This window comes from Photinus pyralis, unplaced genomic scaffold (genome assembly GCF_008802855.1).
Source record: "Photinus pyralis isolate 1611_PpyrPB1 unplaced genomic scaffold, Ppyr1.3 Ppyr1.4_LG8, whole genome shotgun sequence".
Lineage (NCBI taxonomy): Eukaryota > Metazoa > Arthropoda > Insecta > Coleoptera > Lampyridae > Photinus > Photinus pyralis.
The window spans coordinates 16111777-16137820 of record NW_022170819.1 but is presented as its reverse complement, the minus strand read 5'-3'; the positions used below and the strand labels follow the sequence as shown (position 1 = coordinate 16137820).

Genomic DNA, 26044 nt, shown 5'->3' with positions numbered 1-26044 from the left:
AAAGCCTCCAACAGTGTTGCTGGCCAGGAAAATTAAGCGACTCAACTTCGAATTGACTGAAAAACATAACGGCCAACGTTACTATTGTAAAAAACTCAGGCGCGGATGATCAATTCCCAGTGGAGATCATCCGCTTTCGGTGTCAAAAAAATTAGATGTCGTTACTGTAAAATGCACAAGAGCAAAAACACTCTGCACACCGTTTTGAAAAAAAATAGAAAAAAGTGTAGTTAGATACACGTCAACAAAAAAAGTACACAAATAGGTTACTGATGCACATCACACAGACATACCCTAAGTGCCTGATTGAGTCAAGTTGTTGGGAGTTCAAACGTTTAGGCTTTCCATACTTATCCTTGTGCAAGCTTTACAGAACAACATACGCTGTGAATTAGCTTACTTATAACACTGTGATCTAAGTTTAAGCTTATAACACAATTCGGTACAAAGAATTTATTGAAAGGAAAAAATTACAAACTGAACCACATGCATTAGATGATAGAAATTTAGCATACCCCCTCTCTCGAATTGATTCCAGTTGCTTTCCGGTTAATTTCCTCGGTTCACCCTTGGAATCGACGGCGACCGCGTCGAGCTCGTCAAACGACGGCGCCACGAAAAGATCTCGCAGGTATAATTCCCTAAGGTGGTACTTAATCTTATACCTCCCTAAAGAACCATCCGAGGCGATTTGCTGAGGGGGAGGGAGCAGATCTTTTTGGAAAATCGGCGCGGGAAGCACTGGAAAAATGACGCGCGCGAATTTTTTAGAATCAATCGGTGCAGAGAACAAAAAATACGTTTTAGTGCCAACTTACCGATAGGGAACATCTTCCAATGATACAAGAACTGCTCCGCAACCTGTTTGATGTTATTCACAAGCTGCTCGACTTCAGGCGGCGCACCGACCAAATTAACTTCGAACTTTAACGGCTCCCGCTCGAGACGTAACGAGTCATTGCTATCACCACTTGTAGGAAATAACGACGTCGGACGAGGGTAGGGTGTCTCGTTCATGCTCGATCTTGACGTCACTGAAAATAATTTTTTTTAAAAACGTCAAACACGAAACCGACTACCGCACGTTGAGATCCGCTGGAATCGTGCCGCAACTCGTTCTTCTCGTAAGGTCCCGATCGTGAGCGGTGATGTTTCGTTTCGTGCTGAATGTCCAGGTCGCAGCTTTGAGCCGAATCGGATCTGTGATGGCCGGAACCGGAGGAGCTTTGACGATGATGTCCACCCGATTCGGCCCTCCTGTGGACTTTATTCCCGGAAGTTGGGCGATTCATTTGCGCACGCTTGACCTCAATCAAGAGGTGAAGGCGTAATTTCTAAAATTTGCATCAAGTGTCATCTGTAAATAACAAAAAGGTGAGTCTTGGAACAATATGAGCAGTTGAGTAAAATTAGAAGAATTATTTTATTTTTATTTTATTTTATATTTTTTTATTTTATTTTATTTTTTTATTTTTTATTTTATTTTTATTTTTTATAAATTGTCAGAGTACCAAATGTGGCTTTGACATGTCAATAATGCAGAATTATGCTTTTAAGGGGTTTCTTTGAAATTTGGTCAGTAATCTCTGGATGCTGTGCCCACAATTAGTTCATTTTCACTTTGTGAGTACTCTTTTCCAACACTTCGTTTTTGAGATTTTCACATTTGAAGTTTCCACCCTACGGAAGGATGCGCTTCGTGTACTACATCTAGGTATCATTTGCAAATAGCCTCTTCTGACAGTCCGTTTTTTAGATATTCACATTTGCAATTCTAAATTTTGTGCTCGTAACTTGTTAGACGCCCCCACAGGCCTGCCTTTAAACCGTTTAAACGGATGACGTTTGTTTAGCGCAATTCATAGGTCATAAATTGTATAAGAATAATTGGAAGCCGTTACTAAATGCACAGAATTCAGTTGTTATGCGACAAAAGCAATATACGTCAAAGAATGTACGCTCTAACAAGCGTGATTGCTTTAATGTGATTTTTGCGAGTGAATATTCTTGGAACTTGTAAAGAAAGCGTTCGGGTTCAGAAGCATTTTGGTATATTCAACCCGAACCCACTATCGGAATACAAGGTAAATTCTTTTCAATTAACACTAATTAATTGAATTAGATATAATATTTGCAAGTAGCTATAACTCTATATAAATCTGTGTGTGGTCTGGTATGAATAAATGCAACAGATGGGGGCGATGGTCAGGGACGGACTAAATTCAAGTTAGGAGTTACAGGCTTGTATATGTGCTTTATTATTAACGAAAATTAAGCTCCGCGAAACTTTGCGTTCGGCTGTCAATTATTTCTCATTGGAAATGGAATTCAGTTTAATAACGCAAGCCGGTAGTAAATTAGCTAGCTGAAATCATTAATTAATTCCTCCTCTTATAATTGACTCATATTTAAATTTTATCACTTCATGAATATGCATTGAAGTGTTTCAAAGAAAGTTGGTTTTAAATTGTTTATTACGGCTGACAGTAAGGTCAAATAGTGCCTTAAATGTTGATTCTGTAAAAAGCAGACCTAGGCCTACTACAATAAATCATTATTATTATTAATATTCTGTCAGTGGGGGCATCGAGCCTCCAACTTGGTTCTGCATACCAATGTCCATTTCAACCCCTAATACATCCACGTTCTCGTAGTCAGTAGGTCCTGAGTACTGTCATTTATGCATTCGCGCGTTAGACAGAAATTAAAAGGGGCACAGTCAACGAAAAAGATGTGAGTTGTGTGAGTGTGTGTGATGTTTCACACTTATCGGGAAATATAACGTAGCATACAAACCAAATTAGCATGCAAAGCCAATATATTATTTTATTATAAATTATTTAGACGATTATTGAGACATTTACTTGTTGGTATAAAATGCCATTTGACTATTCTGGAACACTCGTACGCTTTCTAATTGCCATGGCGCATTTATTGTAAAATGTTTGTGAAGATTTTAAATGAAAAGAGTTCATTTCACAAATATTAATTAAAGAATAAACTATTATTATGTTTTTAATTCCCCTCGTCTCTTGTCCCTAACACTATCATCTAGGACGTCGTTGTATTGGAAGTCTCTCGAGGGTGTCTTGTAGAGCTCAAAAAGTGACAATGAGAAAGTGTTTTTTTATTTTTCTGTAGCTGCTCAAATAACACCAGGAAAAAACAGAAACGAAATCGGCAAATTTCGGTTTTTCTAAAATATCCTCGGAAGTAATCGAAATTTTCTAGTAACTGGTAACTCTGTAATTGAACATCTTTTCTCTAATTTTGGACACAGTGTATATTAATCGCTCCTAAGAATATTACTAGCATTGACAAATAATCATTGAAGCAATAATTAAAAGATGAAGATATTCTCCCTAGTGCTACTGATTATGAAAATAAATACTGTAACGTAAATTTAATTACTTGCTTTAAGTATTTATAATTAATACACAATCTTGAAATGAATTGATTTATAACATTGTACTGTTATTTATCACTCACAATATAAAATTTATAACAGCGCGAACTATTTATTACTTCGGCGTTGAAATTGAAACTGAACTGAATCACAATTCGGTTTTAACGAAAGCTTCCGAACGTTCTAGAATAAAACACGTTATATTTCCCGGAAAGATTGAGCACATTCGTTTGCGTTCTTTATCGCCGATGACTAATCTTTCATGGCGCCTCGTTGTCTATCGGGACTTCTGGAATATTCGCTACAATATGGGAGAAGCATCAGTGCCACAAGAATTATTAGATTTTTCATCTAATCTAATAGCTTGTCACAGACGCAAAATTATTGACATCACTCCCACAGTTGAAGAGCTAGAAACAGAAGCGAGGTATGCTTCGTTACAGAAGTCAAACATATGTCCTGAATTAATTATCTGATGTCACCTTTGATAATTTTGATAGCGTGTTTTAAAAAAAAAGGTATACAAAGGCCATTGCATTTATTGAAAAAAAATCAAGAATGAAATAGTGGACAAAAAAGAAATTCATTTGAATGCATCGCCATTATAGCCATGTTGACTCAGAAAGATCTACTTACTTACCTGTGGACGTTTTGATGAGAAATGAATGTAAAATTTTTGATTTTGAAATGTTTCTTGTAAATTACGTCATTATTTTTCTTTTTTTGTTCTCCGTCTCATTCGTCGATAAGACATTTTTCAAAAATCACAGAAAGAGGCACCACACACTGTATATCTCACTGTTGCAGAGATCCCAATGATTAGCCACGAATTTGAATCACCCTGTATACTTAATACAGATATTTCCTCGGAAATTTCGTTCATAATAGAGAACCAAAAACATGAAGTCATACAAACCTACTTAGGGGATGATTGCTCCCTACGATTGGTCTGGAAGCTTACAAAATATGTTAAAATAGCCCCCTAAACTTCATAGATAAAAATCAAGTCTCGGACGGTAAGAATTAGGTGGTTTTTTGCTTTCGATAAACTAAAAGTGCCTGGCAATAGGTACTGCCAACAGAAGGTATCTGGCAGTATGAATTTCTAATAATTTACAATATTCCCTATGTAAGAATCAGTCCTTTGACTGTGAGTACAATTTTTACGTAACTGTACCACCTGATACATGAGAATTGGCCGTTGGCCCAAGCTAGGGCTCGAGCTAGGGGGTGTGTATACGTCCATTGTCCACACTAATAATTATAAATTAGAAAATAAGTAAGATCTGAGGGTCCTGGGATCTTGGACTATAACAAGAAAAAGTCTGACAAGATTTTTTTAGAACAATTTTTTATGTATAAAAAGTTTTTCCAGAATTTTTTGTTGCGTAAACCAATACTTTAAAAATTATCAATTAAGTACTTCATATAGGTACATATCGAGGTACATATAAACCGAGATATAAACATGATGTACAAATTATGTACAGATATTTACCTTTCAGTAGGCAGATTATCAGCAAAATTAATTATTAAGTTTGTCATTAAAATAATTAATTAGGTCATCTTTTATCCTTAAATAAAAAAAACAAAAACTTTCATTAATCTGCCAAAATTCAACATATTATTTCATATTAAACTTTATCTCATAAGAGATAATTGTTTTGTTTGAAATTAGTGGTTTTCATTTTTTTTTAAATTGTTTTTATTTTTATTGCCTTTATTTTATAGTGGGCGGAGTGTTGGCAATTTGCTACTCTTCCCACTCAACCCACTATACCTACAATAACAAACAGCCATGCCTTACCTGGGATTCGAACCCAGGACCCTTGTAGCCAAGCCAGGAACCTTGTGTGTTAAATCTGTAATATCAGTCTCACCTCGAGTCCCACTTGATCTGCACCATCTTGTATGTCGATCACAACCCACCCTGTACATAACAAGCACTGGCACATTAACCCCGGAGAATGTTACCTGATGAACCATATAGTAGACACTAATTAAAGCTTCTGCATGGTGAAATAGGGCACAACACATAAAAAACCACAAAATTTGCAGATTGCGGACCAATAATAAAAACATACCTACTTTCCTTATTCAACATGAAACGAAACAGCAATTACAAAAAATTCGTTATCAGTTCTTATCTGCATATTTTTCAAGCAGCACAGGCATGGTAAACATAATTAAACAATGTCAATAATGCCCGCAATAGACACAGAAGCAAAAATTTGGTAGCCTTTTAAAGTGTGGAGTTAATTAAATTATGCATAAGCAAATGAACACTTTGTAATACATTTTCCACTCGGTTTGTAAGTACGTCAAGCCTTGCAAGCAAAAAGTTGTACATCCGTAATATGAAAACATGTGCCTTATTCTTTACCAACGTAAAGCTACTTTTTTATGAACGTCAAGCAGATGTTATACATTCCTTCTTTCGATCTACTCCAAAAATCGTTTTGTAAAAATAAACAGCACAGGTGTCAGCGTAGAAATACTTTAATGAAAATAAACTGGAACAGAATACATTTATATAAGCTTTTGTGTTTCTTTCTTTTAATAGAATGAGGGCATCCAATGAGCACCAAAGGCAATTAATACCATTTGTTCATATTAATCTAATAATACATAAAGTGTAAACGATCTTTATATGGATAATAAATAAATAAAATTCGCTCACCGTCAATGAAAATTCTTCACGGTGCCCCCATTGATTGGACGACGGTTGCAGACAATCTAAACACAAAAAACCGCGCATTCCGATCACTTTACAGATATACTGTCTTTGAATAAATACATTATGAAAACGTTTTGGAATTTAAATCGTTATTAAGTGGAAAATTGCTAATTATTTTAATTTTCTATCTACACCCAGATGTCAAATGTGACAATTGGTTAAGACTGATAGTGACATCTTTTAGCACTAATGGACAGCTTTTTTTGGCGTTAGAAATCTAAATGAACAATAGATGGCGGCAATGTTATTCCAGGCAAATAAGGGATGAAAGTGGGAAAGATTTGCATATTGTCACCCTCAGCATCCTAAATGCATTCCTGGTGATCCATTTCTAAACTCTATCTATTCTTAAAATCTGGCTAAAGAGGCTGTCCTGTAGTCAGAGGAATGAAACATGCTGGCTTTTTACCGATTTCTTATATTCTGTCCGAAAAGTATCATCTCAGTTAGCTTATATATCAAAGACCATAAAAATCCGTGAATTATTGACATCTTTTAATACATGTACCTAAGTATTCGAACCTTCTGCGTATCTGTCTGTACTCCGTATGCACACCTTGGCGGAACTAAGACCTTGAAAAGGTTCGTAAAGAGGTTCTTCAAAAAGGGTCATGCGGACTAAGCTGCCTGCGGACACTGGCTGGGAAGATCTCAAGATCACTCAACTCAGGTGTAAGGACAATATTCGAAGGTATAAGAGAAGATTATCATAGGGACCTTCTGTGTTAACATATTATAGAGGGTCTTCATGAAGTAATAGATCCTTTTGAAAAACTCGCCGGGGCAAAAATAGAGGAGACTGAGGCTTCCATGGGTCAGATATACGCCTACCGCGGGTGAGGCTCTCACATGTCTCCTGGAAACTAATCATCGTTTCTTCTAAAAACGGTGAAGATGGTGGATTGATACATGAGGAATGGGGTATACTAATATACTGGTCCTTATAGACCGCTACATCCATTCCAACATGCTTACAGGACTGATGTCCACGGAGATGGCTCTTCACAGCCTCGTGTGCAGATGTTTGCAGGGGAGAGGACTGGGAGCGTTTCTAGATACCGAGGGTGCGCCTGGTTTAACAGCACGACCTTTGATTCAATTAGTGAGGGTGATGAAGGCTTTGGCATTGATGGGTCAATCGTAATAAGATGGATACGCGCCATTCTCGGAAGCGATTCATTATATCCTCGACGGAGATGAGCTCATCGGATAGTAGAGGTCGTCCACAGAGAGGGGCGGACCTTGATCGGCTCACTCTTCAAGGACGTCAAGTGGATCTGAAAAGGGTAGTGTGGTAGTCCCGCCTGACCTGGAAACGGAACACATATCGAGGGAAAAGCAGAAAGAGGCAACTCTGCAGCTTCAATAGGCATTTTTTTGAGTTGGATCCATCGTTCCTCGAAATGGGGGTTGAAATATATTATGTTATCAAAAATCTCTAAACCTTCCCCATATAGTTTTATTCGTTGAAGTTTTTAAAAATAACAGCGACTATAGTTTCGGCGTACTGCCATCATCCCCCCGGTTGGTTATCTTAACAAGGCTTGATAATTAATTCGTCTTGAAACTTAGGACAACCTTTCCGTTTTAACCACCCTTCAGGTTTTTCACTTGGCTTCGGCCAGTTAATAATTAAAAAAAAAACAACATGTTCGTCTTATCCGTCTTCAACGTTTGTAATTTACCGTTTTCCTGTTAACTTTCACATCGCCTGATGATGGCAGTACGCCGAAACTATAGTCGCTTTTAACTTTAAAAACTTCAACGAATAAAACTATATGGGGAAGGTTTAGAGATGTTTGATAACATAATTCTATAGGCATGTAGAAGGGCTTTTGATATTGTACATAGGGCTTGAAGCCTTGACTATATTATTACACTACTGTAGTGATACTGATAGGGTCAATAATATACTGCATGGGGCATTTATGTATGGTGGCCTACCATACGGAGGGAAACCTACAGGAAAAGGTACGCTCAGAGATACTCACCTGTCTAGTGTCTGGGAGTCAATGGATCCATGAAAACCCCGCAAACTTGGTCCATGGAGGGATTTTTGGGACTAGAACCATTACACTGAGCCTCTGCCTCCACAGCTTATACTTATGCTCGGAAGGCTTCCACACGGCTAAACAATTGGGATGAGTGGAAGGATCAAAGCAGTCTTGGGGATGGGCGGATTTGGAAGGAAACCCTAAGATCCGACCCCTCCTCGCAAGAAAGGAATATTGTGATCCGGGTTGTCAGACCGAAGAGTTATAAGCGGTCACTTTCCCAGACAGGGAGCAAGGGTTGAACTGAGTCTATAATTGGGTAAGCTTGATTTGGATGCCAGCGCACTGAGGGACAACGAAAGGGCGAACGAGCAGACTCGTGATGGGGTCTTCGTCAGGCCCGAGCATACCTTTTAGGAATTTGCTCCCTTCATTGTGGGGCCAGGTTAACGACTGGGTGACCACTCAATTCCAGGTTCAGTGGCAACAACCAACCGGATTCAGACAGTCCAGGGCCCTTAATTGGCAAATCTAGGTCTTCTAAGCCTCTAAAACTGAATAGAAGTCAAATTAGAAAGATCACCAGTGTCCTTACAGGGTACTGGATGGTCAATTATCACCTCCACAATAATGGGCTTGTAGGAGAGCCCATGTGTGGGTTCTGTGGTGAGGCAGATGAAACTACTGAGCATGTGGTCTGCCACTGTGACAAACAAGGTCCTATGCTTTATTGGGGGGAACGAGCTCTGAAGCTAGTTCCGAAAGAAAGGGGATAGGAATGATGGGCGTTTGGCGTGCCTAACTGCTCCCTGTGAATAGATAGATAGCTCCCCTGACAATCTATTCTTCCTAAAAGGGCTCTAATGCGATAAGTTGCATTTGTTGAACAATAATAAATGAATCCATAATTTAAAAAACTATCATTTATTATCTAATCACAATTGCCTTTAAGTGATTTGGTACATACTACAGTAGATTTATACAAAATTTATACTTTTATACAGTTGTAAAAATATGATCCGTATTTGTAAGACACCTGAGTAATTAGACTATAACATTAACATATTTACTTTGATTTTACTAAAACCTACACTTAGCCCATTCATCCGAATAGGCTCAGAGTGCAAACTAAATTAACAAGTTTCTTCGTAACACACTTTTGTACTATAAAATAACCCGATTTATTTAATACTCGCTTTAACAGTTACTGTCGAGCACTCCGTTCCGTTTCTATTAAGCATTCTCGAACTAAAATCCTAGCGTGAACGATTCCTCGTTTTAATCTCTCTGCAGAACTTCGACTGCCCGCATAAGTAGGTCTGACCTCGCGTCCCATTTCTTCGATCACGCCCAAAAGTTGCGCGTACTTCGACTGGCCCGGTTGTTGGTTTTGGCCGGACTTCGGTACCATCGGAATTGCGGTTACAGTCACATCGCTCAATTTCGATTCTACTGCTTGTATGTCTACAGTCTCCATGTTGATCACTACAAGATCATATGAACTATGTTGCTGTTCTAAAACTTTTACTTACGAAATATAATAATAAACTGGAAAGAATAAGTAGGTAAGTGCTTTTAAGTGGGACAAGAAAATAAATATTAATATTTAATACGTCATTTTAATTACAAAGTTAAAATAAACTGATTTGACATCTTTACTTTTGTTGTGTATATTTAATTTCGGTTTGTTCGTTTGTTGAACTAGTGCACACTTTTTGTACGAAAACCTATTGTAATCTATGGTTTTTGCGGGCCAAGACGGTAGCCTAATCACTCGCTGCAGTCACAAATCCTTAGACCATATAGTACATGGACTGCTATTCGCTCTATGCTTTCAATACAAAATAGGTGGTCACGGATAGGGGGCGCTGTAGTCGTGGGTATGTTAAAGTCACTAGATATAGAAAGTACCGCAATCATCCGCCATTTTTGGGCAAATTTGCTGCCAACTTAAAAAAATTGAAAAATAAAATCTGAATAGCTGTCATTTTTCATAACCTAACTTCATAGTACTGTCATGTTTTATAAAAATATATACAGATATCTCCAAACAGGTGGAACAATCCCTAACATTAAAGTTACTAGAATCTGGTAACTTCCGCCATTTTTGGGCAAAAATCATGCGTTCTCTCTCTAACACACGAGCCCAATGGATTGCGGTACTTTCTATATTTAGTGACTTTAGGGTATGTGAATCTCAGGGTAAACTAAAGTCGTGTAAACACCACTCGTATCACAAAAACAGCAGCTTCTGTAGCAATCAAGTCGTACGAGATGTTTTAAATGCTATTCTTTATCTTCTATACTTCCACAAATAAGAATAGGTTTGATTTTTTGGCATTTCTATGCGATTAATTATTTGACGTTTGTTAATTTAAAGGTTGACAGTTCAAATCGTGTCTCATCGAACAACTTCGGATAGATTCGTTTACCCTGAAACTTATATACCCAGGCGATGTCCTTGACCAAATTAGTTGCAATTAGCAGTCCATGTACTATATGGTCTAAGCACAAATCACAAGATTTGTAGCTGCCGTGATTAGGGGTAGTTTTCAGTGCCGCGTTTTCGCCTAGGCACAGTAGGCATGAGCCTAGGGCCCGTTAAAATTGGGGGCCTGCTAAGTTGCATAAAGTGCAAAAAAGAAGATCGCAGGAGACAAGGAAAGGATTTATAAAACTCAATAAACCAATGTACCATGAACTCTTTTTCTTTCTTTGGCATTATCACCAACAAAACACAAAATAACGAACCACACAGTCTATTAAAGTCACGTGCACGTCGGAACAACAATTATTATTATTATTATTCACTCTCTATGCACGTGTCGAATTGTTGTGTCGTTTACACGTTCATGCATTTGCACCAACCACATGCAAATTATCTGACCATCCAGATTTTACTCAAGCCAAATTTTCTGGCTTGTGCAAGTAAACAATTTTCGTTTTCATGCATCAATTTACTTGCACAAATTGGCATGCACAAATCAATTTGCGCAAATTGCATGAGCGTGAAAACGCACCTTTACACATTATAAAACATACTTTAATATCATTAATATAATTGTGGGTGCATGGTGCACACAAGATAACACTCTCTATAGTAGTTTAATAGTAAATTTTATTATAGTATTTTCTATGGGAGTTTGTTAAGTTAACTGAATAAAATTGAAACCATAAGTAGGTACCTTTGTTTTTATGAGATATAAGTATAAACCAGGGGGGTAAGGGGCCCTACACTGTTTGTGTGTCTAGGGCCCGAAAAAGGTTAGACGCGACCCTGGTAGTTTTGAAGGTGCGGATCGAGAGGGGAACTTATCTTTTGTGACGTTATGACGCACCCTAACCTGTCGTACCGTTGATGGTCTGTGCTGTCGTAGTTTCTGACGTTTCTGTACGGTTGACGTTTGTACCACCGCCATCGTGCACATTAGTACGCGTCGGTCTACTTCATGTGCCGCGTTTTTGATTTTTGTGTTAATTTTCTTTCTTCGGTTACCTATTAAAGTATAAATTAAACTGGTAAAGTGCCGTGTATGTGTGTGCCCGCGAATCTTGTGCTTCGATTATTAGCCTTATCCTCGGGACTATCTAAAGATGACTTGAAAAGGCTTTAGCTGCTTCTTATAGGTAAGTGCATGAGTCATCTATTGAAAATAACGGTTCAGGTTCTAATACTTTTATCGAAACAATATTTATAACGATTGCGGTCCAGCGGTTCTTAAAATAATTGCGGTTCCGATTTTTTTTTCGGTTCCAAAGGTCCAGACCTATAGGAAATACTGTACTTGTTCATATTTACAACGGTTCTGGTTCTAAACATCATTGTGTTGAATCTTTTTACTAGTTCGTACTTAATGGTATTTTCTTGAAAAAATTTGCAAAAACCTGCTTTTATAAATGTAACCTCAAATGATCTAAGTAGTTACTATAATGTGTATTGATCATACTACCACCTTACATTTCTGAAAAATTGTAACAATACAATCAATCAAGATAGCTATACGAACATGTAATATCAAAATATGCTAATTTTCGATTCTCTATTTAATGCAATAGTAAGAAAATGATAATTCCTTTTAACAAAACTGAGTTTTTAGTCTTTGAAGTTTCTTATTTGGATCTTCATAGGTGGAGTCGTACGCAACTTAACTTTTTTTTAAGTACACTAAAAGAAAGCCCCATTCTTTCTCTATGCTCTGGTACTAATGGGTTACCATAACCACAAACGTTTTCAGATAACCAATTATCAAGGTACCGTCTACATCCTTCAATTTTATTTCTTAAAGTCAAAATAACTTAAAAACCTTAAATGGTAGATATCGATATGTGGGTACCAAAGAACTGAAATTTCACGTATAATCCAAAAATATATTAAAAAATAGGTGTTGCTATTTAAAGTAACGAAGTTAGCTCATGAGAGCTCATGGAGACAAAAGTTATAGTAGATCAACTGTTATTTGGTAGTTCTACTGTACACCAGCGGTAGGTCTTTGGAATTGTAACATAACCTTACTTTTTTTGTGCTAACCTATAAATATAATTTTGCAACAATGAGCGAAGATAAAACTAAACAAATTATAACATTGCATAAATATAAAACTGAATTTAACGCCGATTCAGTTGAATGGTGCCCGCATAAACCGTACCAGCATTTCTTTGTCTGCGCAAACTATCAACTTACAGAAACGCAAGAGCGGATCGGACGAATACTATTATTTTCGATTACTCCGGCAAATGAATTACAGCTATGCCAAACAGTGAATACCTCCGCTGTTCTCGATCAGAAATGGTGCCTTCACTGCCCAATTTTGACTGTAGTTAATGCAGCAAGTGCAATTGAAGTTTATAAATTTGAGAATGAGCGTTTAATGTTAATTACTACGTGCACTGTACCGTGCGAAGCACTGATTTTGTCGGTAGATTGGACGAAAGAGCATGAAATGATCTGTAGCGATTCGAAGGGTAATTGGCATAAGTTGGAGCTTTGCGAAAACAACTTGGTTTTGCAAAATACAGCTAAAGCGCACGACTTTGAAGCGTGGATTGCAGCATTTTACTCGTGGAACACGGCTGTGTTTTATACAGGTGACTATCTTTTGAGAGCGGATTAATATTAATTGTGAGTTCAGGAGGAGACGATGCTTTGTTATTAACTTTTGATACACGCATTGGCACGGCACCGGTGAACAAGAACAGAGTTCATCAAGCTGGGGTAACAAGTGTGCACTCGAACATCAATAAAGAGTTCCAAATAGCGACTGGCAGGTATTTTCGAAATGAAGGTGGAAGGTTTAAAAACTTTCACTTTTCAGTTATGATGAAAATGTGCGACTTTGGGATGTGCGCAATATGAAAGTAGAGGAATGTTTGACTAAGATGCCAGGGCCAGTCTGGCGATTAAAGTGGGATCCGTTTAATTCAAAGTCTCTGCTTAGTGCGTGTATGTTAGGCGGAGCACACGTCCTTGGAGACGGTTTGGACATTGTTTGTAGTTTCTATGAACACGAAAGCATGGTGTATGGAGTAGATTGGTGTCACTTAGGGGGTGATGACAGAATTATCGGTACTTGCTCTTTCTATGATTCCTTGTTATGTATTTCAAAGTTACCTAAAGAAAATAAAGAGGAAAATTTATGAATAATATGTGGGAGCTCTTTTGAAACAGTCAGTCAACCCATAACCATAATATAAACCAACCATGCCTCAGTGGTTTTGTGGCTAAAAATGTAGCTCAAAAACAATTGCATCACATACAGCGGCTACAGTGACTTTATAAGGACAGTGGCGACAACTTTCTATTGGCCAGTTTGGAATTTAGCTCCAATATGGCGACCGGAACCAACGACCAATCAAAAACGAGATACCCTGTTATCGACACTGTCTTTATAGTCACTGTAACACGACTAGTCTGTTTTCAGTCACCACACGAGATATGAGCACCTGTTCTACAGTGGCCGATTATTAAATTAAACAAAACGCATTAAAGAAAGGTAATCATTTATTCATTCAACACGGCAATAAAACTAAAACTTTCTAATAATCCATTGTCTCTTGAGCTCTAAAACAACACACATAATAAATAAAAAAATACAACGTACATTAACAATCAACGAAACAAAAAAAAAACTTACTTATTATAAATAGTTTGGAGTATTTGCATGCTTTTTTCATAACGACTTTCGTTCTTTTGCGCCGTACTTATCCACTTCTTTTTTACGCTTCGCCATCTTCGTAGGTGCGTGGGAATAAGTATATCGCGAGACAGTGGCGATTTATCCTCCTGAAAACTTGTTAATTGCGTTTCAAAGCGGTTTGAAGCCTTACATAATTAAAGTTAATCTTATCGACGTCGTCTTTGCTACGGCCTAATTGAGCTGGTAACGGTGAAGGTATTCGTGTACGAAATCCCTCGGAGGGGCGTGGCAATCGATTTATTTCGGTAAAGTTATTGCTCCAAGTGTTACTGTCTGGTTCGGGGGAGGATAGCCGCCTCCTAAAATAGAGAGTAGGTGAAAATGTAGGCCAGTGTACAAGACGTACTTGACGATCACTTGGGGGTTTCGCGGTAAGTTGGCCATCCAGGCGCGGCATATTGGGTACAATGGCGTATCTTCTTCGAACCGAGCCAGATCTACGCTACGATCGAAGAGTTTCATCACGTAAGTGTGATGAACCGGAACCGGTGCTGCGATTTTTCGTTTGCGTGATTCCCTGAAAACCTTTTCCGTGGAAAGTGGTGAGAATGAGGTACCTCTTACGTCTTTCGGGGTGAGTAATGGACAGCTTCATCTACGGAATCGGAATCGGAGTCGCTCTGTTCTGTTAATTGGCGTAGCACTCCTTTTAAACGGCCTTTGGCAATTAGATAATCATGACCTACGAGGTTTTCTTCTTTCACCTCAACCTTTACAGGAGAAAACGAGGACATTTTATGATTTTTCGTCATATTTTAAGAAATAAACAATTCAAAAAATGGACGATTAACGGTAGGGTGCGTTCAAAACAAACATGTACTAAAGTCACTATATCTAGTGACTTTAACATGCACAATTATACCAACATAAAAAATATAGGGTGTTGTGATTTGACACAAGAAATATACGGAGTGGTGGAAAAGTATGGAATCAGCGAGTTACAGCCTTAACCATTCGTTAGATTGAAAAAAGTGTGAGATGAAAGTTGATAGTTAGTTAATAATATTATGCATGTTTTGACGTACACGGATATTTTTTCGAATGACGTCATTTCAACTGATTTTTACTTCGGGACTATGTCCAAATTTACGCAAAATCCTGATTTATTTAACCAGTATTTATATTTATTTCTAGGCACAAAACTTCTGTAAAATTGTAAAACGATTTAAATTGACATAATATCAAACTGTCACAACGTCAGGGTCCAAATTCCATACATTGCCCTTTTCGGTCCAACAGTACCTAATGTAGCCAGTGGGCTTTCCTATAGGAAGTTACGGTTCATATATGGAATCAAAAACTGGTTCTGGCTATGAGTGGGACCAAGAAGTGTAAAGAAAAAAATATCCAGACTCTCCACGTGTCCTATATCTATAGTTTCAATGCCAAATGAAATTAAAAAAAAAATATATACGAAGGTATTAAAGTGTATGTGATGAATATATTTATTTAATAGCTAATATCATTTACAATATATAATTTAGTAATAAATATAAAACAAACTGTGTACAGAGATATGATATTTTACATGTAGGTACAATATGATGGAACTCTCACATAGCAACACTCTGAGTCTGCACTATAACTGTAAATAGTGATTGGAAAACTGCATGCATGCTAATAGGTATTAAGTGAACGCATACTGCAAAAACACTGAGAAATGAAGACACCAAGCATCTTATTGTCAAAAACTCGCACCGCGTCCGAATGACAAATCACAAACCCAGCATGTCACCAATCCATCAAGTGAATAATGATATGGTCATGAGCTGATAGATAATAGTTCTTTTAACATCAACAATATAGCTTATATTTATTTATTCATCTAGGCTAAATTGTTTAAAAATAATACTTTTTCGGGCGAACAAATGCTCTTTGTACATGCGTGCGATTTGATTAATTAATGTTCGGACAGTATCCATTTTCGTGTCCGGTGCAGTATACCCTTGGACTATGCGAACTGTCCCATATGCCTGGGCCGCATCGCATGCAAAGGCCTGACAGCGTGCACGGAATTTCTCTAAGTTGTCTAAATTGGTGTAGGAGACCTCTCGCTTTTCTCGCTATCACTTGGCCGTCCATGTACATAGCTGAAAATAAAAATGCAATGAAATATACAACTTTCTTTATAAGGTGTAACGGACTTAAACGTATGAGGCGCCGTTTGTGTCATAATTATGTACTATAAAAAAATAGTATAAAATATATTTCTTTTTTATTTGGTCGATATACAGGGTGTTACATGACCGTATGTAAAAAAAATTGGGTGATAGAGGGGATCAAGACAAGCACTTTTTCCAAATAAATCGGGGCTGCAACGTGTTTCGTTTGGGAGCCACTCCTAAAGAAGTGGTGAAATTTGGATTTCTTCTTTAATTCTTTCTCAGCAACCATAAGAGTTACAAAGTTGAATGGCATGTCTTTGAATAGGTTTTCAGGTATATCCGAGGGTATACCCTATTCGATTTTGAAAAACAAATTTCAAAATTCTTACCACGAAAGGGCGCATGCGTTGAAGAGTTTTTTATGTGTTGCCACAATATAAAATGTGTGTGTTCGTCCGTCTGTGTGTCAACGATAATGATGTATTTTGGAATTCTGTTTTTGCATCGCATAAAGTTTTTGCCCATTGATAGCTTACGAGTATGTCCTGAAATTACCTGTCATCCCACAGGCTGTTTCACGCAAACCGTTACCTAAAAGTTAGCAGACTTTCATTAATAATTTAAATCTGAAAATTTGCACACCAACATAGTTTTTCATGATCTATCGAAAGAAAGTATTATTATGATCGTTTCACTTCCGGTTTTACCGGATGTGGATAGCAACTTTCTTATTTTAAATATTTTATTATATTTTCGAAATCTACATGAAAATCTACGTCATTTGAACCCACATTCCCTATACCCAGCGTCAAAAGATTCCAACTTATTCAAGATTTTTCAAAATTTTTGACCATCGGCAGCTTTTCTTTAGGGTCCTGTACTTATATGACTCTTCCTAAGCAAATTATGCATATAACGGTCACAGATAGGTATAGGGAATTTAATAATTGATCGATGTAGAATTTTTTTCCACATTTGAAAGTTTAAAAAAATATAGCAGGTTTCATTTGAATGAACTAGTAGCCCATTTTGGAACTGTTTGAAATTATGGATTCTACAGGCCGCATTCTATAAGGAAATTTTTTTTCCGGGTCGATCTGAGACAATTTTTTTTTCGGGGCTCAAAAAAAGGCAGAATATAACCTTCCTTTTTTACCAAAAATTTACTGCACCAAAATTTCTCGGGAAAACACTTTTTCTTATTAATTTTGGTGCGTAGAATCTAGAACAATTCGTACTTTTTCGATCGGACTTCTCAATCAAAAGTTATGGACTAGAAACCAATTTCGTAAGAAAATTCAAAGGGCTGTAACTTTTGAACTAGAAGCCCAATCTTGGAACTGTTTGAAATTATGGATTCTACAGGCCACATTCTATAAGAAAATGTTTTTCCGGGTCGATCTGAGACAATTTTTTTTTCGGGGATCAAAAAAAGGCAGTGTATATAACCTTCCTTTTTTACCAAAAAACGACTGCACCAAAATTTCCCGGGAAAACACTTTTTCTTATTAATTTTGGTGCGTAGAATCCAAAACAATTCGTACTTTTTCGATCAGACTTCTCAATCAAAAGTTATGGGACTAGAAACCAATTTCGAAAGAAAATTCAAAGGGCTGTAACTTTTGAACTAGTAGCCTAATTTTGGAACTGTTTGAAATTATGGATTCTACAGGCCACATTCTATAAAAAAAATTTTTTCCGGGTCGATCTGAGACAATTTTTTTTTCGGAGCTCAAAAAAGGCAGTGTATAACCTTCCTTTTTTACCAAAAATCGACTGCACCAAAATTTCTCGGGAAAACACTTTTTCTTATTAATTTTGGTGCGTAGGATCCAAAACAATTCGTACTTTTTCGATCGGACTTCTCAATCAAAAGTTATGGACTAGAAACCAATTTCGAAAGAAAATTCAAAGGGCTGTAACTTTTGAACTAGTAGCCCAATTTTGGAACTGTTTGAAATTATGGATTCTACAGGCCACATTCTATAAGAAATTTTTTTTTCCGGGTCGATCTGAGACATTTCGAGGCTCAAATAAAGGCAGTGTATAACCTTCCTTTTTTACCAAAAATTGACTGCACCAAAATTTCTCGGGAAAACACTTTTTCTTATTAATTTTTGTGCGTAGAATCTAAAACAATTCGTACTTTTTCGATCGGACGTCTCAATCAAAAGTTTTAATTATTAGCTGCAATTTAAAAAAAAACTGTATTGTAATTGATTTCCGAAAAAGGAGTGCACCGCAGAGCTACCCCCCCCCCCTCCGCCAACTTCATTAGTAAGTACCCAGTCCGCCCCTGTCTCTATATCTTGTTCCTAACCTAAAATTTAGGCCAAAGAAAATTTTATACCCTCAAAATTTTATTTTTTTAAGCTCTTTTTTCCGGAATTATTTTTATTATATAATTTGTGGCCCTAAGCTGGATCGATTTAAAAAAGGAAGCTTTTAATGCCACCGTAAATGCTCGAAATGCTGGCCATCACGATATAAGAAAAAAAAATATACAGGGTGTCCCTAAAAGGTCTGTACAACGCGCTACCAGGGGTTCTTGGTATCAAAATAGGACGATTTAACGATTTTTAACCCTACTTACCTCTATCCAAAAGTGCTTCGTTAAGGCGCTATCTACCGCCAAAGATTCAAAAAACAAATCGTTATTTTTATTTTATCGGAAAATGGTTTTGCCGATTAAAATGAAAGTCGGGATGTGAATGTCTAATGTAAAAAGGGTCTTTGTGATATCATCGTTTTGATTGTAGTTGCTATGTAGGTGGTAAAATACTGACCATCCACATCTGAAGAGGTCTAAAACTTTTTAACTACTATTTTGACGGCTCTGAATTTTTAGACACTGATAGACAGTTTACTTGCAAGCATTTTTTGTCTCTTGATGAATATCGCTATCTGTGATGGTTTACGAAAAAAAAAAAATTTAGGCATGATGAATGGCATGCACCATACATGCGATTGTTCCTCAAAAACCATAAGTGCAAGCAAGAAGTAGGCTATGAAACCGTAGTGCAAGCAAGTAATGTAGAATAAAACGAACACAACAGAGTAAGTCAATGTAATGTATTAATTTAAACGTACTAAATGTTCAAAGTGACCACCATTTTCACGCATACAAAGCATTATACGGCGTAATAAATTAAACTGTGCCCTTTGCAACATTGGTACGTTATGTATGTATGGTGCATGCCATTCATCATGCCTAAATTTTTTTTTTTTCGTAAACCATCACAGATAGCGATATTCATCAAGAGACAAAAAATGCTTGCAAGTAAACTGTCTATCAGTGTCTAAAAATTCAGAACCGTCAAAATAGTAGTTAAAAAGTTTTAGACCTCTTCAGATGTGGATGGTCAGTATTTTACCACCTACATAGCAACTACAATCAAAACGATGATATCACAAAGAAAGACCCTTTTTACATTAGACATTCACATCCCGACTTTCATTTTAATCGGCAAAACCATTTTCCGATAAAATAAAAATAACGATTTGTTTTTTGAATTTTTGGCGGTAGATAGCGTCTTACCGAAGCACTTTTGGATAGAGGTAAGTTGGGTTAAATCGTCCTATTTTGATACCAAGAACCCCTGGTAGCGCGTTGTACAGACCTTTTAGGGACACCCTGTATATATATATATATATATATATCTCAAGATATCGAGATGCTGTTTTCGCGAACTTGTGTAGGCATCATTTAGCGACTTTTTCATGAAAAAAAAATCGAACCAATGCATTTAATTTTTTTGAGAAAATTAACCATTTCTGTCGGAATGTCGAAAAAAGCCCTCAAGCGGCGATATGTGAAACTAACAAAACTTCAAATAGTATAATATTTGTAGCTGAAGAATAGCTCTTTTGAACTAACCCGAGTTTGTTTAAATCGGCTCAGCCGTTTCGAAGATACAGGGTGTTCTCTACGGAAACCTTTGAATACCCCCCCCCCCCCACCACCACTTCATTTTTAGAGATACAGGAAAAATTGTCAAACAAAAATTGTTCAGATTATTGTCAACTTCAAAGACCGGACATTTTTTTGTTAAGTTAATATAGCGGAATTCACAGAAACATCACTTTTTTAGATTCCAGATTGCAGTTACGCCCCCTAGCGGTCATTTCAGAAACTCAAAAATATTTTCCGCAGGTTTTGCTCGTGGCCGTTTTAGTAATAAATTTTTTTACCGCAAGCCTCTACGATGGATAGATTTTCAGATACAGTGCCTCGCATTCTTAGTTGGCCACCCTGTACTTATATCTATAAAGAAAAGAAAACATACGTAATAAAAAATTTGTTAATTGTGATTGATACTAAAAAAACATGTATGTACATTATATCGAAAAACTGTTTTTTCAGTTTCTGGCGTTTTTTTCGAAATTTTTCTATTGGAACGATATTTTTATTTTTTCTTATTAAAATAGAAGTCTTTACGAAAATTTTGTAACCCCGCACAGCTCTGTACGATGAAAAAAAAAATATTTTTCATCCAGCTGAAAAAGAGGTGTTTTTTCGAAAATCGTCAATATCTCGGAAACGTCTCCATTTTACGGGCCCAAAAAGTGTCTTTCTTCCGAATATCAGGCCCCGATTACTTTTGTTCGCATAAATATCAATAGAAAACGAAAAAGACAGTTTTTCCGGTTTGTCCCGAAAAATTTGAGGTTATGAGAAAAAAGTGTAGACATCAACAGTTGTTTAACTTACTTTTACATTACACATATTCGCCTTAATAGTTTTGACGCAAATTGCAAAACACCCCTTTCAACCCCCCGGGATTTCGTTCGTGGAAAAAATTCAGCTGTTTTAATTATTTTTCTCCGATTTCAAATCAGTTTGCCTACATAAAAACCCGGTTTGCATAGGTTTTTTTGGCAAAAAATATATAACCTGAACCCATATGCATTCGCTACCTGGTATATATTTCTTTACCCAAAATCGTCCTGAAACCTTCATTTTCATGCCTACTTTCTGTCAGGAAATTTTAGTTTCATTAAAATTAAAATACGATTTCGGGTAAAATTTAATACAAAACTCGCACAAAAATGACACTACTTGACTCAGAAATTAAAGTAATCGGCCCCAAAGGGGCCTCGTCCTTCAATATTTCCTCGCCACAGTAATGTATTTTTGTATTACTTTGGGTAAGTCTAAAGGTTTCACAATATTTTACACCTAAATCAGAATATTTTGCATAACTGTAATGATTTTGCTGATCCATCCAATTACATGAAATATTACCGCGTTACCCTTTTTTTCCTAGTATGCAGCATTTATTATTAGAACAATTCATTTTTATTATTTAGAACAATACGGATATCAGTAGGTATTTTTCAATTTTGCAATGTGGACAATAGAAGGGAATTTTACAACCTCCTACCCCTATTTTTCTCATCACCATATAAGATACCCCTCCCTCCTTTCGAGTTTCGACTTTGTTCCTGTGAATAACGTAAGAAGTATGGGTATCCTATGGGTGGAAAAAGAATAGATCGACATTGAAAAAGTAATTCAATAATAGTAGGGGTTAGTCGTGTACAAATTAAGAATAAGCCAATGGGTCTATTAGTAAACCAGTCACGATCTGAATGCGATAATTTACAATCAGCACGAAAAAATGCTTTCTGTTTTTGCGAATTCTACAGAAAACTTGCTCGAAACGCTGAAATCGACAATCAAAGAACGGAATTTGCTTACCTAACGAGCTAAAATGTAGGAGCATTTCATCGGCTCTCAAATCCTGAGCAATAACATCATCTGCATACACACAAATGATGGCGAGACATAAAAACAAATGGAAGTAATCTGTAAGGTAATTCGCCCAGCACGCCTCCCACATCCGTAGCGCAACAGCTTCCGTAAATTCCCTCTTGAAACATCTAAAAACGAGGCCATAACCGAAAAAAGTTGAGCGCCTAACTTTACTCACAAAAGGATCCAGCGATGGCAAAAGAGCAATTCAGCGGCGTCCCGGTGCTTTTCGAGATGCTCGTAAAAGTGCGGAACCATGACTCTCACCAGCTCCCTTAGGTACTTTAACGATATATCCATATCCCTGTCGGTCGGCGTCGCTACGAAAACCGCCCGCTGCATAAGGCCAACGAAACACCAAAAGGTCGCGACTTCGTCGCGCAACTCGCATAGGACCGGTGCCAAAAGGTCGCTCATTCCCTGAGTGTACCTATTGAGTTTCAATTTAATCGGGTTAATTTACAACTTTCCGCGTTACCCAAGTCCGGGATTATAAACGGCGTAATTAAGGAGAATGCCTTTCATTATAGCTATATTAGGGTTGTCGTCCCCCGAGAAGAAGGGGTTGCCCCGATCCGTGCGAATCACGTCCTTCTCCACGACGCTCTGAATTTTCCTCCTGAAGTGATTGCGCTGACTTCCCGACAAATCCAAACGTCTCCGTGTTATTTCCTCGTATTCCTGTGGAGGAAACGTTTGGAGTACACGGTGAGGTTTTGCGCGCGTATCTACCTGTCTGCGTATTTCGGCAATCTGGGACCTCTCCTCGTAGGTGCTTTGATAGGGGTAGCAGTGCAAAAGGAAGGGCCAAACCTCTTTTCTAAGCGATCGTTCCATGCCCGCGAAGAAAATCGCCTTTCGTAAAACCAGGTCGTCCTCCAGCTGTCCTTTTTCGTTGAAGAGGGATCTGTACATGTCTTCGGTGAGTTTTGTCACTTGCCCTTCTTCGGGGTGCAGTTCCAGGTCCGAGACTTCGGCGCGACAGACCATGAAGTGGCGGTAGGGCAGATTCTCCTCGTATCCTAAAATAAAATCTAAAGCGGGTTGGGTTTTGACTGTTCGAAAGCAGTTACCTTTCGCAAACTTGATGCTGTGCAGCAGTGAGTGCCATTGATGCAAGACTTGAGCTAGGTGGTCGAGACCGCCGTGGTGAAAATGCAAAATTTTGTACTGAGACTCTCTGGACGCGACAACTAACTGTCCGCATGTACAGTTCGCGTCGCTGAAAAACAACCTTAACGATCTCATCTGGCTTAAATCCACGTTAAAAGTTCTGCACTTGTGGGGTTGTTTAGTCGGTAAAATTGGAGAACAATTATTGCTTTCTGGAAATGCCAAATTATGCTTCTGTGCGAGAAATTCAGGCGTTGACATCCAGTTGCACTGGCTCTCGTTGGATGTGACCGATTCCGAACGGGAGAAGCTGAACTTTTCGGCGCTTTCATCTTTAACACTATCGGGGGTTGTTGTTATTTCTATGTCCGGATTGGAGATTTCGACATTTATGTTTATAACTTCTTTGATTTCTTGCTTATCACTGTCGTCGCTGCTGGATTCCTCCATGTAATGCTTTTCGTCATAGTTTAAAAACGGATTTGTACACTTGAGCTCTGGCTGATGTTTATCGAAAATTGTGCTGGAATTTGAATCGCTCGATGCCAAACTGTCGGCACTGTTCCTCTTCAGAAAGCTGTATCCGTTTTGAAGGGCACCGGGACACTTCCTTAAGGTTGTGTTGGGTATCCAGGTCAGGAAAAGCGTCGGCCTTTTCACGTTATTATACTGATCAACGAACGTCTTCGTGGTGATTGTTAAATACCCTGGGTGGTGAAGGATGTCAGTTTCTTGCCGGATCATCGCCGGTGGATGGACGCACACGTTATTTTTACAAAACAGCACTTCGTTATTTTCGTAACGTGCCATTTTCTCATTGAACGGATCATCTTCCGCTCCCAGAATATAAGTGGACGCTCTACGTATGAAATCCACTAGAGGCATTTTTAACACTAACTTAACCGGAGCACCATTACATTACACTTAATTTGCTTAGATATCTAATGCACATATTTAGTAGTTTCCGACCTCAAAACACAACCGTATGTCGTCCCCATGTCCTACTACTACATTATTGATCTACAGAGTCTCTCGCTCCTCTCTTTTCAATTTAATTTTTGACAGCGAACATGAATGAACTTAATTCGTATCGCGGCTACCTTGAAACTGAATAAAAGGTCCGGAAATTCGCAGACCTTTATCACAATTGCGCCCGATAACATTATTAAAATGCGGAATTAAATCAAATTGGGGCGCCTGTAGCGCTCTATTCTGGTTAGGGTCTGCTGCAGATAGGTGTCGCAAACAGCACTACTTGTTTTCAAAATGTAATTGATAAAATGATAAGTAAGTCAATTTTCAATGTGCAAGTCAGCGCATGATCTAAATTCATTGTTGTAACTAAGTAGTTTTTGAAAGATACCTAAACTATATTTAGGTGAATGCGTTGGACGAATTAATGCACTAACACAATGTTATAATTATGCCTTTCCTGAGTGATTGATTGTACACGAAACTTTTGCAACCCTAAAATAACGAGTGTTTTTTTGATGCAATGATATATCTCATTTTTGTTCATGTTTTATTCTAATGGCGGGCACCGATTTCATTCTAGGGTTACGTATTCCAAAAATGGGAGTTCAAAATCTCATGGTTTCACTCGGGGTGCAGTAACTTAATGCGAAAGTTCGCGCATTTAACGAATTTATTTTTGGTCGAGTACGCGAACTCGCATCTTCACCGTTTGTTTTGCACAATCATTTCCTTTGTGGCGTAAAAAATTCGACACTTTCACTTAATTCTTTCCTAAATATTATTTGATTTGATTGTCAAGTTCGCACACAGCTCGCACTCAAATTCCTTCAGCAGTATAGTGCTCTATTATTGTTCCCAAAAAACGCAAATCTTCATAGAACTTTTCACAGATCAGACACGAAATAATCCAAATTTTATATGGGGAATCTATGTAACTAATTAACAATATGTTAATCTTCATTTTCTCCAGACTCCAAGGATCACGACCTGATCCCGCTGCATATTTACTCCCAAATTCTGTAGGACGAAAATTGTTTTGCTATCAGTAGTACTCTGGGTGCGTTGCATACTAACGAACGAATCTCCCCAAAAAATCTCCTCGTATGACACCCACAAAATGGCGAATTATTAATCCAGGTGGCAATGTCTAATCATTCCTTTGCTACTGCGTAGACCTCTGCTTTTTTCCCAATATACCTAATTTAAACCATTGCATATGAGCTAAATTCTCAATTTCTTGTCGCGGTATTTAGCAGTCATAGTGCTCCAGATTATCGGGAAAATATTTTTGAAATTATGGAAGGAGGTCGACAGAATGTGCGCGGAGCTCTCTCAGCTCGGATGCATCGACACACAACGCCCCTGGGGCGTCGCGACGCACAGTTTGTGAAACCCTTCATTTGTAAAATAGCTCCGTTGGTTATACTTATTTATTATACAAGACGATAAAGGAACATTTTAACCATTGAGTGAAAGATGTCACTCACGAGTGGCACTTTCACGAGATGGTAAAGTTTCCCTTTATCGTCATATATAATACAAAACTTTATATTATGGCAGAAGCCACATAAATCATTTTATTTTTCATTTGCCTATTATATGTCAATTATATCTGTCATATGTGATATATGAAGCAGTCTATTACGCCCAAGGGCCTAATGAGAGGGCATAATGGATTGTTATCTCATTATGCCCTCAAATGGCCTGTCAAATTGATTGACGGGGTTATATTATGTAATAAAAAAGATGCAACTTGATTCGTATG

General features: G+C 37.7%; 5 protein-coding genes across 6 annotated transcripts in view; 1 reads left to right on the top strand and 4 right to left on the bottom strand.

Annotated features, from left to right (window-relative positions):
- The window catches only part of LOC116179420, a 7755-nt gene extending 1463 nt beyond the window's left edge, over positions 1 to 6292 (bottom strand). The window contains exons 1-6 of the mRNA XM_031499213.1: positions 6087 to 6292; positions 1085 to 1357; positions 819 to 1034; positions 516 to 741; positions 294 to 365; positions 6 to 56 (exon numbers count right to left, since the gene is read on the bottom strand). Of these exons, the coding sequence (XP_031355073.1) occupies positions 6 to 56; positions 294 to 365; positions 516 to 741; positions 819 to 1034; positions 1085 to 1292 (773 nt within the window). The 5' untranslated portion in view covers positions 1293 to 1357; positions 6087 to 6292. The remainder of the gene's footprint in view (positions 1 to 5; positions 57 to 293; positions 366 to 515; positions 742 to 818; positions 1035 to 1084; positions 1358 to 6086) is intronic.
- Positions 6293 to 9045: 2753 nt separating this feature from the next.
- Positions 9046 to 9640, bottom strand: LOC116178631 (cyclin-dependent kinase 2-associated protein 1-like). The gene has a single exon (XM_031498184.1). It carries the CDS (start codon positions 9612 to 9614, stop codon positions 9342 to 9344), a length of 273 nt encoding a protein of 90 aa, XP_031354044.1. The 5' UTR covers positions 9615 to 9640; the 3' UTR covers positions 9046 to 9341.
- A 3005-nt stretch (positions 9641 to 12645) lies between these two features.
- Positions 12646 to 13774, top strand: LOC116179419 (diphthine methyltransferase-like). Its single transcript, XM_031499212.1, has 3 exons — positions 12646 to 13222; positions 13267 to 13402; positions 13450 to 13774. The coding sequence occupies exons 1-3, from the start codon at positions 12688 to 12690 to the stop codon at positions 13772 to 13774; spliced, it is 996 nt and encodes a 331-aa protein (XP_031355072.1). The 5' UTR covers positions 12646 to 12687.
- Positions 13775 to 14117: 343 nt separating this feature from the next.
- On the bottom strand, positions 14118 to 15160 carry LOC116178725 (protein lin-37 homolog). Its single transcript, XM_031498305.1, has 5 exons — positions 14896 to 15160; positions 14678 to 14848; positions 14462 to 14630; positions 14269 to 14417; positions 14118 to 14195 (listed from the first exon to the last, which is right to left on the bottom strand). The coding sequence occupies exons 1-5, from the start codon at positions 15081 to 15083 to the stop codon at positions 14171 to 14173; spliced, it is 702 nt and encodes a 233-aa protein (XP_031354165.1). The 5' UTR covers positions 15084 to 15160; the 3' UTR covers positions 14118 to 14170.
- Positions 15161 to 15752: 592 nt separating this feature from the next.
- LOC116178804 (TBC1 domain family member 16) lies at positions 15753 to 24486 on the bottom strand. 2 transcript variants are annotated; one of them, XM_031498423.1, is made up of 6 exons: positions 23265 to 24486; positions 22924 to 23213; positions 22670 to 22872; positions 22370 to 22621; positions 22138 to 22319; positions 15753 to 16421 (listed from the first exon to the last, which is right to left on the bottom strand). In XM_031498423.1, exons 1-6 carry the CDS (start codon positions 24187 to 24189, stop codon positions 16228 to 16230), a joined length of 2046 nt encoding a protein of 681 aa, XP_031354283.1. In that variant the 5' UTR covers positions 24190 to 24486; the 3' UTR covers positions 15753 to 16227. The 2 variants fall into 2 exon arrangements, with proteins under 2 accessions (XP_031354283.1, XP_031354282.1); XM_031498422.1 differs by having other exon boundaries at positions 22924 to 23225; positions 23265 to 24485.
- Positions 24487 to 26044: the final 1558 nt, after the last annotated feature.

Coding starts and splice junctions, on each gene's coding strand:
- LOC116178631 (XM_031498184.1), bottom strand. CDS start 9,614: ATGGAGACTGTAGACATACAAGCAGTAGAATCGAAATTGAGCGATGTG.
- LOC116179419 (XM_031499212.1), top strand. CDS start 12,688: ATGAGCGAAGATAAAACTAAACAAATTATAACATTGCATAAATATAAA. Junction 13,223..13,266: donor CACGGCTGTGTTTTATACAG/GTGACTATCTTT, acceptor TTGTGAGTTCAG/GAGGAGACGATGCTTTGTTA. Junction 13,403..13,449: donor TTCCAAATAGCGACTGGCAG/GTATTTTCGAAA, acceptor TTCACTTTTCAG/TTATGATGAAAATGTGCGAC.
- LOC116178725 (XM_031498305.1), bottom strand. CDS start 15,083: ATGACGAAAAATCATAAAATGTCCTCGTTTTCTCCTGTAAAGGTTGAG. Junction 14,631..14,677: donor AACCCCCAAGTGATCGTCAA/GTACGTCTTGTA, acceptor TCTCTATTTTAG/GAGGCGGCTATCCTCCCCCG. Junction 14,418..14,461: donor ATAAGATTAACTTTAATTAT/GTAAGGCTTCAA, acceptor ACAAGTTTTCAG/GAGGATAAATCGCCACTGTC.
- LOC116178804 (XM_031498422.1), bottom strand. CDS start 24,189: ATGCCTCTAGTGGATTTCATACGTAGAGCGTCCACTTATATTCTGGGA. Junction 23,226..23,264: donor CAGCATCAAGTTTGCGAAAG/GTAACTGCTTTC, acceptor AACCCGCTTTAG/ATTTTATTTTAGGATACGAG. Junction 22,873..22,923: donor TTGCCGAAATACGCAGACAG/GTAGATACGCGC, acceptor TTTCCTCCACAG/GAATACGAGGAAATAACACG.